The following is a 13,624-nucleotide window of genomic DNA, read 5'->3' as shown; positions in this document are numbered from 1 at the left end:
ACAATTATTCCATATTTCTGCGGAAGTCGTTCAATATCGTTTAAACTTACTCGCGGTTCCGGTTGAGCCACTGTCATCACTTCAACTCGAGCAGACGGTCTTTCCACCACTAACCTGGATTCCCTGTAGCGCAATAAGCCAACATAGATCATAATACTAAAATGTCAGCACATTTCTCAGAAAAAGCCCAGTTACAAAACTGTTTCAATGAAATAACACGAACACAATTACAATCTCTGCAATTGTTGGTTTGTACTCGACCGCTGGAGCCAACAAAACATAATCATCAATCAGAAAATATACGTGAAGCTGTATACAAAAAGTTAACTTTAGTTGGCGTGACACTGAATTTCGCACTCATTTTGTGTCGCCTCTTTGTCTCATGTGGTCATTGTCAAACTGAGAATAGGAAAGACGAAATACAAGAAGGAGTCCGTCCCATAGGTAATGCTTACTCATTGGCAAGTATGGGTCATTGACCCGAGATCTCAGAATACGTACACAGCAATTCATTATTGAGTTGTCGTTCTAACTGCCCCTACCCAACAAACAAACAAAACAAAACAAACTCCCACCCCCTTTCTATCACCCCCCCCCCCCCTACTTCGAGGGCAGTCCTTCAATTGTGACAGCAATAGGTGAGAAAATGACAGCCGCAGGCCTAGGCCACTGGACTTGCACGCACTACTGACTACAGACTACCACCCCTGACTCTTGATGTGTGACTAGGTAATGGCGTGCGTGTTCCGCGTGTGCTCGGTAATTACGAACTTTGACACTCATTGGTGAAAAGGTCAAAGTCATTATTGACCCTATGTTGGTAGGTCGGTCGTCTGAAAAAGGAGGGCGTCGTTCTTGGGAGGTTAGTGTGAAAAGCATCCGATCCATGCCGAGAAATTCGGTCGGCAAAAGGAGGGGGTCGTTCTTGGGAGAGGTCGTTACGGGAGGTTCCATGTACTGTTACATTAGTTGATTGTGTCAGTATAGAAAATAGTCTTCTTTTAGTTAATACAAGCGAAATACTAATTGTCAATAGTTATTATAGACAACCTGCACCCAAAGGCATCAGCCATGCTGCTACCTGTGCAGACTGTGATTTTGTCTGTGATCAATAAAGTAAATTGACCCAGTAGTTATGGCATTAATTCTGCAAAACATTCCCAATCAGCACATGTTGGGCATTTGTTGTGTACTCCTTTGTGACTTATATTCCCTTGTCTGCGACCTGTCCTGTGAAGTTTATACATGTGATTTTGGTTTTTAAGTTGAACGATGACGATGATTCGATCCCTTTACATAGGAGCTGTTTACACGTTAAGAACAGTATGTTTAAAGCCATATGTACTCGATGACTATACACGCTAATTGCTTTACCAACAGCTGGAGACAGACTAAATTAAGTTCCCTGCAAAATATTGTGGTCTAGGACCCCTTAAATGTTGAGATATTTGAATTTTCATTTTGATCTGGATCGTCCTATTTATAGATTTGGCAACACATGTAACGTTGATGCAAGGGAGAGAACACCGCGGCTTTGTTGACATCCTCACTTTTTCAGAGGCTAGAACAAGCTGTAATGCATGTATTATGGTCCGCGCATGGTGACGTATCGTCATTATATCTGCCGTGTGCTGACAAAACCGAGTAAGTCCACTGAAGCTAGTTCTGAGATAAACGACTTTTTCTGTTTTATTACATTTCTCAAAAGTGACGATTATCTTGATCAACCTACAGAGATAATAAGATAAATAGCATTAATGTACGTTTACAACCCGAGTTTGATAATGATCTGATGGATGGTTTTTGTTTTGTTGGGCATTTTGTGGACTTACTTGGTTTTGTCACTTTTTTCCATTATATCAGATCTAAAAAATGTGACAGATCTAAGCAAGTGGACTTACTTGGTTTTGTCAAAACATTTGGAAGAAAAAGTAATGCTTTTTTTGAGGATGAAAGTCGCTTGTTCATTTCAATGCGTTATTCTCTCAGGTGCCAGGAGAAACGTTCCGTATAACTCTCGCTTACTCTATAACACATGTCGTGTGCACATTAGAGCGCTTACTTCCCTTTGCTTATTTGATCTCTAAACAACGCTCTGGCTCATTTCGGTACGATTCTCACAGATACTTTCGAAGCGAACCTGTAACAATGTGTGCGTTTGTGTGTTTGTTCTGATTAAAACCAGTCTTGATCTAAGGACTATGTCCAGTCAAGAATAAAAGCTGGTTCTTGTGTATGACTGTGTACGTGAGTGTTAGTTTGAGTGCCTTGGAGAATGATGAGCATATCAGATTGCGGTGATTTGCTAAAAGTAAAATACATATTATTCACGTACAATGTTTTAATCTACACAGCATGTTTTTTTGTTCCGGTAATGTTTTGTTGTTGTAAGTTTAATTTGGGTGGTTCGGTTACTACTATAGTTACAGCCTTAAATCACATTATTTGAAATTCAAATCAAACACTATTTACCCGGGTTTGATGTCTTAAAAATGGTTTCTTGAAATTGTTAGTAAGAAATATTTCTGGACATTAAAATGCTAGCACAGGCACGAAAGTGATTTTATTGCAGGTGTCAATGTTTCCTGAATCTATTTATAGATGTGTTACGTTTGAATTGATATTAAGCAATTCAGGTGCCGTGTGGACATTGTACGGAAATATTCACTGTCGCGATTGGCGGGTTTTAACAGCGAGGACGCAATTTTTGTGAAGGCGTTTTAGTTCTGCTTCTTCTTCTTCTTTTGCGTTCGTGGGCTGAAACTCCCACGTACACGTGTGCTTTTGCACGAGTGGATTTGTACGTGGATGACCGTTTTTACAAAACCATTTAGGCAGCCATACGCCGTTTTCGGTGAAAGCATGCTGGGTATTTTCGTGTTTCTATAACCCACCAAACTCTGCTTTGGACTGCACGATCTTTTCCGTGCGCACTTGGTCTTGTGCTTGCGTGTACACACGAAGGGTGATAAGGCACCAGCAGGCCTGCACGTAAGTTGACCTGGGATATCGGAAAAATCTTCACCTTAATTACCCGTCAGGTGCGGCCGGGATTCGAACCCACGACCTTCCGCTTTGGTAAGTCATTTTTTTTTTCAAAATGATATTTTTTGTTCATCAAAAAGAAGAAATCAATGCGCATCTTGTGTGCTAATTTCTACTTTTTAGAGTGCTTAGATAAGCAGATATGAACAAGTAAGTCCACAACCTAAAAAACCAACTTTTTAAGTGTGCATGAATGTTTTGACAAAACCAAGTAAGTCCAAGGGGTTCCCAATTTTCCTATAATGATAGTTTTAAAATTCTTGTCAGACGACCCATACAGAAAATACGTCATTTTAAGTTTAGAACTGACAAATGACGTCATTTAAAGTTTAGAACACACAAATGACCTCTTTCGATAAGGCGAGACATAATGACGTCACCTTATGACGTTTTATTTTAAACATTTTTCTTCTCTATCTATATATAATTATCCTGACGATCCTTGTCTCTCTCTCTCTCTCCCTCCCTCTATCCCTCCCTATATCTCTCTTTTCCTCCCTCCATCTCTCTTTCTATCCCTCCCTACCTCTCTCGCTATCTCTCTCCCTCTTACTCTCTTCCTCCCTCCCTAATTCCTCTTTCCCTTTGTTTCTCTCTCTCCCTCCATCCTCCCCCCCCCCTCGACCCTGATTTCTTTCCCCTCTCTCACTCTCTCCCTGTTTAGTCTCTCTCTCCCTGTTTAGTCTCTCTCTCTCTGTCTCTCTCTCTCTCTCTCTCTCTCTCTCTCTCTCTCTCTCTCTCTCTCTCTCTCTCTCTCTCTCTCTCTCTCTCTCTCCATCTTGTGCAAATTCGTAATGTTAACGTTATTTTCACTGTTTTGTCATTTATCTTGACAACACTTCTTCTTTAGCAGCCATGCTTGCACCAAATCTAGCACCCCTGCTAACAAGTAAAATGCCGCAAGAATATTCGTATTGACTTTGACGTCATACTGGCAAAAACATTGCATTCTGATTGGTTATAGCGTCATAAAGGTTCTTGTGATTGGTGGATGGACTTACTTGGTTTTACCAGCAAATTGACATGTAATGTTTTTTGAGAAATGTTTGAAGTTGTGGACTTACTTTTCTATATCTCCTTATCTAGTTATTTTACAAAGTCAAAATTTACACACAGGCTGCTTCTTGATTTCTTAGTTTTGATGAACAAAAAGATATCATTTTGGGGAAAAAATGGACTTACTCGGTTTTGTCAGCACATGGCAGATGTACTTTAAACAGTTTTTAAGGTGTGGACTTACTTTTGTATATCTCCTTATCTATTTATTTCACAAAGTCACAATTTACACATAAGGTGCGCCTTAATTTCTAAGCTTTGATGAACAAAAAATATCATTTTTGAAAAAAATGGACTTACTCGGTTTTGTCAGCACACGGCAGATATGGTCTTATGGTGCGTTTGACATCGATTGTGGGCAAACTACACTTTGTAAACACGGGAGTGCGTTAGTATGCCTTTAAGCTAGCACCAATCTTTAATTTAATCTGTAAAATGGCGGTTTCAGCGTCTGATCTACGATGATTTACAAAATGGAGGGGAAGGGATGTAACTTTAACCAAATTAGCTGATACATTACTTCTTCGACTCCAGTGGGCGATGAAACTATCACATCGCAGGTTAAATTATTCATCAGTGGGTAGCTAGCTTTTAAAAGTCTGTCTCTACGGTCCCCCAGCAGACAATACGCCCTCATAGGTACGTTTCCTTGTGTCCACAATGGAAGAGCAAACTGCTTTATTTGCATAATGGGCGAGTGAGTTGCCGCATTTGCATAATGGTCGACATGGGAACGGCGCGGCAGCCATGGACAGCGGTCATTAATTTTATAGTTATGGCACGTGCTCCGTGCAGCGTTCATTGGTCAGAATGTTTGCTTTCGAATGGTTTTGCACAATGTATAGGAAACTGTATGGAAATGATAGTGAAAAAGGGATTCTACGTTGAAACTGCATAACTTGTTATATCAGCTGCATGGCCGCGACGGAGTGTTAGTGCAACCATGTAGATATTCTTTTGGTAGCTGTGTGCGCGCGTGTGTGTGTGTGTGAGTGTGCGTGTGTGTGCGTGCGATCGGGAACGCGCGTGTGTGTGTGTGTGTGGGTGGGTGGCTTTAATAAATGAGAGTATATTTTGTTAATTTTTATAATAGACGTTATGAAGACCTAATTACATTAAGTGAATTTGGTCGGTGAGCATATTTTGGTTTTAAATTTTAGATGTTATGAAGACCTTACTTGCTTGAATTACTTGGGAATAAAGCAACTGCACATACAATTTAAGGTATACTTTTGGGAAGATTTTGTTTAAATTGATATATCACATTGTGATACTTTCGCAAGAGTGTTGTTCAAGCATTCAGACAATACTTTTTTCTTCTTCTTGCTCATCTCTGTCTCCCTGAGGTTATGTGCACGATGAAGCGCCCAGCAGAATGTAAACAAAGCGCTGGGTCAGTTTGGCCAGAATTTAAATTTCATAGATTTCGAACCACTCCCATCCAGTGCTTGGGACACACCTACTTGAGCACTTTCTCGTGCTCACCACCCCCATGACAGCCTTTCTCATACATAATACAAACGACGAAGCTTTTAGCATTTTCGATTTGATGGGATCGTGTCCAATGCATAGTTATCAAGGGAGTAATAGAATATCAATTCAATATGAGAAGATAACGCACGTAAATGAGCGCTTTACACGAAAACGCGTCCGTGTGTGATGTGTCGTGCTTCCTAATAACCACTCGGATCGATATTGTGGACGTTCCTGTCGACTTTAGTTGTCTCCGTGTCCTCGGTTTTATCATGGGTGAGATCGGGGGTAGCGCACGTGCTCGATACCCAAACGGGGGAGAACCAAGCGCTTGATCGGATTTGTTTGTTTGTTCCTGTGTGTATGTGTGTGTGGGGGGAGGGGGTGCGTGTGTGTGTGTGTGTGTAAGTGTGTGCGTGTGTATGTGTGTTTTGTTTTGTTCTGTTTTTTTTTGTTTTAAGGGCAGGAGCTACCTTCAAATACACCGTTTCTCTTATCCAAGTCATTTGACCACCGCATTCATGAAACAGAACTGTTTGTGTTAAAATTCGGTGTGCTTTTGCTTCAATGTATGTAGAATAATAGCATATGATCAAAAACGAAATGTGCTTTTAGATTGACTTAATTAGTAAAACATTATTAAATAAAAGATAAGCAAAGCGATGAATCAAAACATGTTAGTTCACGGATGACACAAGATATTACTAAACAATTCATCAGAATGATTTGAACTTTTGCAGAATGTTTTTAAACATTCTGATAGATGTTTTGTTCTAAAAGATTTTCTCTAAGAAATACAGTTAAAGAGATAAAAAAAAATTCCAGTGTTCATAATTGTTTTACCCACAAAGCAACATTTGTATCTCTTTCCTAGAGAATATCGTTTCGAAAAAAAACATCTATCAGAATGTCTTAAACAATTATGCAAAAGTTCAAATCATTCTGATGAATAGTGTTGAAATTATCTTGTCATCCGTGAACTAACATCTTTCGATTCAACGCTTTGCTAATTTTTCATTTAATAATTTTTGTTAAAGTCGATCTAAGAGCAATTTTGTTTTTGATCGTATACTATTACTCTACATACATTGAAGCAAAAGCACACCGAATTTTAACACAAACAGTTCTGTTCATGAATGCTGTGGTCAAATGACTTGGATAAGAAAAACGGTGTATTTGAAGGTAGCTCCTGCCCTTAACATTGTCTTTGTTTACGTGTGAATCATAACCAAAGGAGGCGGAGCGCTATACTATCTGAGACACCAAGAGATGTGTAAGTGTTGATTTTGTAGATCAAGGATTTTTCGTTGACAGATCACACAGTACGCAGGGCCGGACTACCGGGGGGGGGGGGGGGGGGTTATGGGGGTTGCGCAACCCCCCCCCCCTACATGTACCTCACTTATTTAAAACATTTTTTATTATTGTTTATTTTATGTCGTTTCATGCAAGGAGCGACCATTTTCCTATCTCAGAATATGACCTACCCATCAGCTTCAGGGGGCGAAGCCCCCTGACCCCCACAAGGGGCTCTGCCCCTTGACCCCGTCAGGGAGAACATCCCCCTGGACCACCACTGGCAATCCCCCTCCTCTTAGCCTAGTCCGGCCCTGGTGCGTGAGTGTTCACGTTGTTGGTGCTCCTCGGGGATGTGTGCTCTCGCCTATTCTTTTTACATTAATTTAGTCACGTTTTGCACACGAACCAGCTTTTATAACTGACCCCGATTCATTTCTTCGCGTGTGTTTATTTCTTTACGTGTTCACACGCGTCCGCATGCACGCAAGCTTTTGTTAGGGTTCCTCCGACTAAGTGCCCTGTGTTTATTTCTTTACGTGTGCGTGCGTATACGCGTCCGCATGCACGCACGCTTTTGTGTACGTGTATTCGATTTATTAAAATGTCCTATGAAAACCTCCCTCCGGAGATGACCCTGTGAGGGTCTCTCCGACAAAGTGCCGACAAGTGTGACAAATGGCTTGGAAAGAAGAGGTTCGCTAGGGGACACTACTCATTTTTAACGAGGCCCCTGAGCAAGAATTATCGTCGGAGCTTAGAGAGAGGGGCAGATCTTTCGGGCCCCAGAACGAGCATGATCACTTAGAATTTGATGAAGCGCGATTTGCTCCTTCGTTTCGACTGCAAATGAAAATGTCGTTTTGTTGCTAACAAGCCGCTTTTTTTTATTATTACTTTTTGGTGTGATTGGTTGTTTTGGCTTATTTGTGGGTCCCTTTGGTATTTAATATTGTTGATTTATGTTGTTTTATGGTTGTTGTTGTTGTTGTTGTTGTTGTTGTTGTTGTTGTTGTTGTTTTATCAAATGTCGTTTGAAGACTGTTTAAAGCTGATCCGTGGCAATAAGGTTGTTAAAACCCTTTCGGTTTCGACATTCTGTTTGTTGGGAAATTTGTCTTTTCTCAGTATTTTTGTACTCATTGTATTATTATTATTATTATTATTATTATTATTATTATTATTATTATTATTATCAATCCCTGTACCCTGTTCTCAGTGCACGTGGAGGCGGGAATCGGGTGCTTCAAGTGCTCCTCCATCAACGGCAGCGTCCCGGGATGCAGGGACCCCTTCCACCCGGCCATGGGCGACTTTTACCACCGGTTCTGCCGTCAGACTGTGACGCATAGGGTGGGCCAGTTCCCCGCCAAGTACTGCACCAAGATCAAGGGTATCAACAGTGAGTGCACAATCAATGAATCATGCTTGTCTGTCTGTCTGACTAGCAGCTGCTGGCTGTCGGTGAGGCTGGCTGCCTATCCCACTAACAGCTGCTTTGGGTCTGGCTTTGGGTGGGCCAGTTCCCTGCAAAGTACTGATCAAGGGTATGAAGGTGGAGGTTAAGTCAACTTATACGTACGAAGGTCACAGTTTTCAATTGCTTCCTACGTGCGTCTTTGCTCCTTGACCTATTCTCTTGCTTGATGTTGGTACTGTTGTGTTCCTAAGACTCTGCAATTTCCTTTGATATCAGGCTCACTAAGTATAACAGAATCAAACACTTGATAGTCGCTAATGAATAAAGTAATTAGTTTTTTTTCCATACTGCGACTAATTGGAACCTGGCAGTGAGGAGGGTATTACCGCAACAGTTAGTCTAAATCCTTATGTAGGCCTACGCGTGTTCGTATGTTTGGTTTTGATAATCTGCTAGAGAAAGTAGATATTTTCGAAAGTATGAAATGCAAATGGCGGCCACTGATGATAATTAATATTTTGATAATATATACTTCCTCTAGCAGATAATCAAAACCAAACATGCGAACACGGATACATAAGGATGTAGACCAACTGTTGCGGTGATACCCTCCTCACTGTTAGATTCCAATTAGTTACAGTATATGTACCTAAATCGGGAAAAAACGAATTACTTCACTTGCGACTATCACGTGTTTGATCCAGTTATACACAGTGAGCCTTATAATTATATCAAAGGAAAGTGCAGAGTCTCAGTTAGGAACCCAGCGGTACCAAAACCAAGTGTACTGGTCAAGAAGCGAAGACGAACGATGCAATTGAAAACTTTTATTTGTGTACGTATTAGTTGACTTAACCTCCACCTTAACAGTGAGTGCACTTATATAATGGTCTGGCTGGGCTAGCTTAGTGTCTGTCTGCCTGGATGTGTAGCAGCTGCTGGCTGACTGGCTGTGTGTGTGTTTCACGAAATAAACTGTTCATTTTTGGAGGAACAGGGGGTCGGTGGGATGAGGGGGGGGGGGGGGATAAGGGTGACATGGGCGGGGGGGGGGGGGGGGGCATATTTTCTTGAGCAAAGGGAGAGAGAGGAGGGCGGCGGAGCGTACATTAAGCTATGAAGCTCAATCCAAAGCGGCTACAATTTTTTTTTATAGATGAAATAGCTATATGCGATGGAACTGTCCTGGAAAATCCAAAGAGCTATTTATGGACATCGTCTGTACCAGGGCCATTAGTCTGCCTGTCAATGGACGAACATCTTGGGGGTGTTTCCTAAATTGTCTGTCTCGGCTGCCAATCAAATAGGCAATTGCAGCCAAAAATAGAGAAGCTGGGATACTAGCGAAGAGCACCGCGCGACTACGAACCCGGTTCATACTTGTCGTATGGGATCTTAGTTGGATCCGAATCCTTCAACACTTATGTTTTGTTTTTAATGGATTACTGAGCGTAAAGGCAACAGGCAAAGTCATTTACTGGCCGTATAAAATTTCATCTCACACGGCATCACTGCTGAGCGCCTATAGAACTGTACCCACGGAATATGCGCGATATAAGCCTCATTGATTGATTGATTGATTGATTTAGCAGATTATATCGGACAACAAAAAACATACAAAGAACCTTATACTGTATGGCAGCTCGCTTTCCCCAGTGAGAAAGTAGCCTGAATTTCCATGAGGGTAATATCACAGGACTATATTAAAAGCAAGAGTATTCACTCTGTCACAACCCGGAATTGGTTTAAACAAGTTTATTCAATAAATTCCATTGGTACTATTACCGCATACATGAAATAAGGAACATGGAGCACAACAAGCTAGGCTTATGAGCGTACTCTTAAAAGCAAATGAAATTTGGCGGACGATTTTAATATAACAAATTTGAAATAATGTCAAAATAATAATGGTAAATTATGGTAGACAAACATGTAACAATAAAAGGAAAAAAGAAAAAAACAAAAACAAAGCTAAACTAACAACAGTACTCACACGCGCTCGCACACTCACTCGCACACACACGCATACAATGACTTCCACATGGTTGAAAATAGAATACTACCAGAACAAGGAAATGTAAACAGTACTGCACATGGTCGTTTCGAACCCGGAATTCGTCTATTACGGATGAGTTCGTGTGGCATGGGGAGTGACTTTGGCAGCACTCTTTTAAGGTCTAAATGTCTTAAAATAGAAGTTTCACTGCACAAACAAAATATTTCCAGAAATAACTCTGTCGGGGATTGTATGCGCTGTGGAAGAGTTAATATTAGTTATCAGTTTCTAATATGCTGACTGTTAGCAAATGATAACAGACATGTCGAGGAAATGTAATATCCAAATGAGCCGGCATTTACGAGACATGTCTGTTATCATTTGCTAACTGTCAGCATTATTAGAAATAACGGTTTTATTACCATGCAGTTTATTTCGACCAAAATAAAATTCGGACTCACTACGCACGTCTAGACAGAACAGCCAACGGGGACGGGATTGAACCGAGGCTTGTGTGACCCTATGCACATGACCTCATGCAGCCAATCGCAGCTAATCACACACTTGACCTTATGATTGAATATCAACAGCTGACAGGTTCTCACGCAACACTCTCACATCAGGTTCAAGAACCCTTTTGCTTTGCTTTGTCTAGTCTACTAGAAATGGTCAGATTCATTATTAACAAAAGGCAGAAAGGAAATAACCTAAAACAGCATTAATTTGAAGTAAACTGAGTTACGCAATTCCATTTCATTCCTCGGAACTTTTACCATGTAAAGTTTATGCGAGATGAGCACAACATTTTCAGAAGGTGGGTGGTGCCTGCATACCCATCCCCACCGACAAACTTGTCTTTTCGGTATTTAACCCCTTCACTGCCACAGTGGTAGTAACTTATCCGAACGGTCTATGGGAAAGAACTGTGTTTAGAACCCCTACAAGTACTTGGACAGTGGTTACCTCCCATTTAGTTTTCAGAAATGTCCTGAAATGTTGTTGACACAAATCCCACGAATGATATACGGTTATGGGCGTACGATAAACAGAAAATGACCACGTATTACATACGGGTTGGGCAGTGAAGGGGTTAACATCGTTATGGGGTTCATTGTTACAAACAAAATTGTCACTCCTTAAAATAAGTCACCCTGAAGTTTTAAGTTCAAAGTTTTAGTTTGTCTTTCTTAATTTTACGGTGATAAATAAAAGGGGTCCCTGCCTGACCGTTATAATATTTAGAGGATCACCTACAATCAGCTCTGATTGGTCAGCTAGGGATATGGTGCACTAAAATGGTAATACACACCTTAAATGCGAGTCAAGCTGAGCTAAATATAGCTCAGAGATACTGATCAGTGAACTAACTCAAGTCCTTAATGGCAAAAAATCGTAGGACTTTTAATATCAAATTTACTACTACAGTGAAAGAACGTCAAAAAGCGTCTCAGTGGATAATGACTATAGTTTCAAACGAAAAGGGCATCGTATCGAGCGGTCACCTCATGAAAACTCATTCTTCGTCGTGTCGTCTTGGTCGCGTGCTTAAAGGACAAGTGACAGTACAGGGAGCCGGATATAGCTCAGCTTTCCTTGACTCCAAGGGGATCAACTCTTCACATAGAATTGGATAAAATACAGTCGCCATTGTAATTGTTTTATACAAAATTACATTAAAAAAACGCGACAAAGTTATTTGCCAACAGTGTTCTAATAGACGATGTTCGGAAATAACTCTGTCAAATTTGTGTGGGTTGTAGAAGAGTGAACTCTTTCTCCTGTTATCATAAAATCACTGAGGCAAGCCTACAAAGTCATATGTAGCTCGCCTCAGTGTGTATATGGAAAAGCAAGGAAGAACAAGGGAAATAACTCTGTCCAGTTTATATATATATATATATATATATATATATATATATATATATATATATACTCTCGCCATCAGTACCACCTGACCACTGATGAGACACAATAGTGTCGAAACACGTGTCTGGTCTAGGTATAAAAACAATGGTCCTCCTCAGGACTAGATTACCTTGTGATACGTCCCCCACAAAGGGACTTTGCTCTGTAAATCTCGGTCCCCCTTGAGGAGGGTCTGATGCTCCCAATAGGCTGTCTGTGAAGGGATACTTATTTCTCTCTCTTTCTCTGCTAAGAGATTTTAACAAATCTCGGAAGAAAGTCTCTGCTGACTTTCAATTGTTTCTTTCATAAAAAATGGAAATTAAAGTGTTTTTATTTTATCTATCTTACCTTCCATCATAGACCAAATAGCCTGGACCGCCAACTCGTCACGTGACCCTTCGAGGTGACGACGCTCGACTTTCAGGGGCGCGTCGCGTCCGGTTTGAAAGGCCAGCGATTCGAAGACAGTGAAAAGAAAGCACGCTCCAGTTATTTGTGACAATGGGAGGTGACAATGAACTGGATTTTCCAAAACTCCAAACTAAACTTAACAAAACTCATCGAAAAACATGTTCCATATGCACTTTAGCTGAGTTTATTTTAGCATTTTCAGAACTTACCTCGGCAACTTCGTCCATGTTTACAATCGACACCTGATATGACATCCCCCTGATTTCTGAAAGGCCATGTAAGCGTAGGTTCCTACCCTAAATGCGAGAGGCCGCTACCTCGTAATAGAGAGAAAGAGCGGAGAGAGAGCAAGTTGGCGGTCCAGGATAAATGGTCTATGCTTCCATCCATCTGCATGTGTGTTTCAGCGAGGACAAAGGCGGAGCTGTTGGTGAGGTCATGTGACATGGAGAGCGGCTTTGACAACACGTGCGGCACGTTTATCTTCGAGGGCGACGAGTACCACGGCTGTCTCATGTCCTGCAAGTCGCACGCCTGCAACTCTGCTGTGTCTTCGTTCTCTGCTGGTGGCTGCGGCTGGTCGCGGTGGTGGTCGTCGTACGGACGGAGTTTGGTTGTGCTCTGGATTGTGTCGATTTTTAGCGGGATAATACTTTGATAGTATGGTTTGGGGTGGGTGGTAGTGGATGGGGTGTGGGGCGGGGGGGGGGGATTGAGGTTGTGTGTGTTTGTGTGTGTGTGTGTGTGTGTGTGTGTGTGAGTGTGTGTCTGTGTCGTGTGTGTTTGTCTAACTGTCTGTCTGTCCGCGTGACTGTGCGTCGTGTGTGTGTGTCTGTCTGTCTGTCTGTCTGTCTGTCTGTCTGTCTGTCTGTCTGTCTGTCTGTCTGTGAGTGTGTGTGACGATCTGAGTAACGATATGTACGTGTGAGTCAGTGTATAAAGTCTTTGTGGGATTATGTGTTCTTGGACAACACGTACGCTAGATGCAGCTACGTAAACATGTGTCTTTAAACATGCGT

At 41.5% G+C, this 13,624-nt stretch overlaps 1 protein-coding gene across 1 annotated transcript in view; it reads left to right on the top strand.

Annotated features, from left to right (window-relative positions):
* The window catches only part of LOC138964647 (uncharacterized), a 34,582-nt gene extending 21,310 nt beyond the window's left edge, over positions 1–13,272 (top strand). The window contains exons 2-3 of the mRNA XM_070336657.1: positions 8,090–8,272; positions 13,013–13,272. Coding sequence (XP_070192758.1) covers positions 8,090–8,272; positions 13,013–13,263 — 434 coding nt within the window. The 3' untranslated portion in view covers positions 13,264–13,272. The remainder of the gene's footprint in view (positions 1–8,089; positions 8,273–13,012) is intronic.
* Positions 13,273–13,624: the final 352 nt, after the last annotated feature.

Source organism: Littorina saxatilis, linkage group LG4, assembly GCF_037325665.1.
Source record: "Littorina saxatilis isolate snail1 linkage group LG4, US_GU_Lsax_2.0, whole genome shotgun sequence".
In the NCBI taxonomy this organism is placed as follows: Eukaryota; Metazoa; Mollusca; class Gastropoda; order Littorinimorpha; family Littorinidae; genus Littorina; species Littorina saxatilis.
Note: the sequence above shows the minus strand (reverse complement) of the source record. Positions and strands in the feature narration are given on the sequence as shown.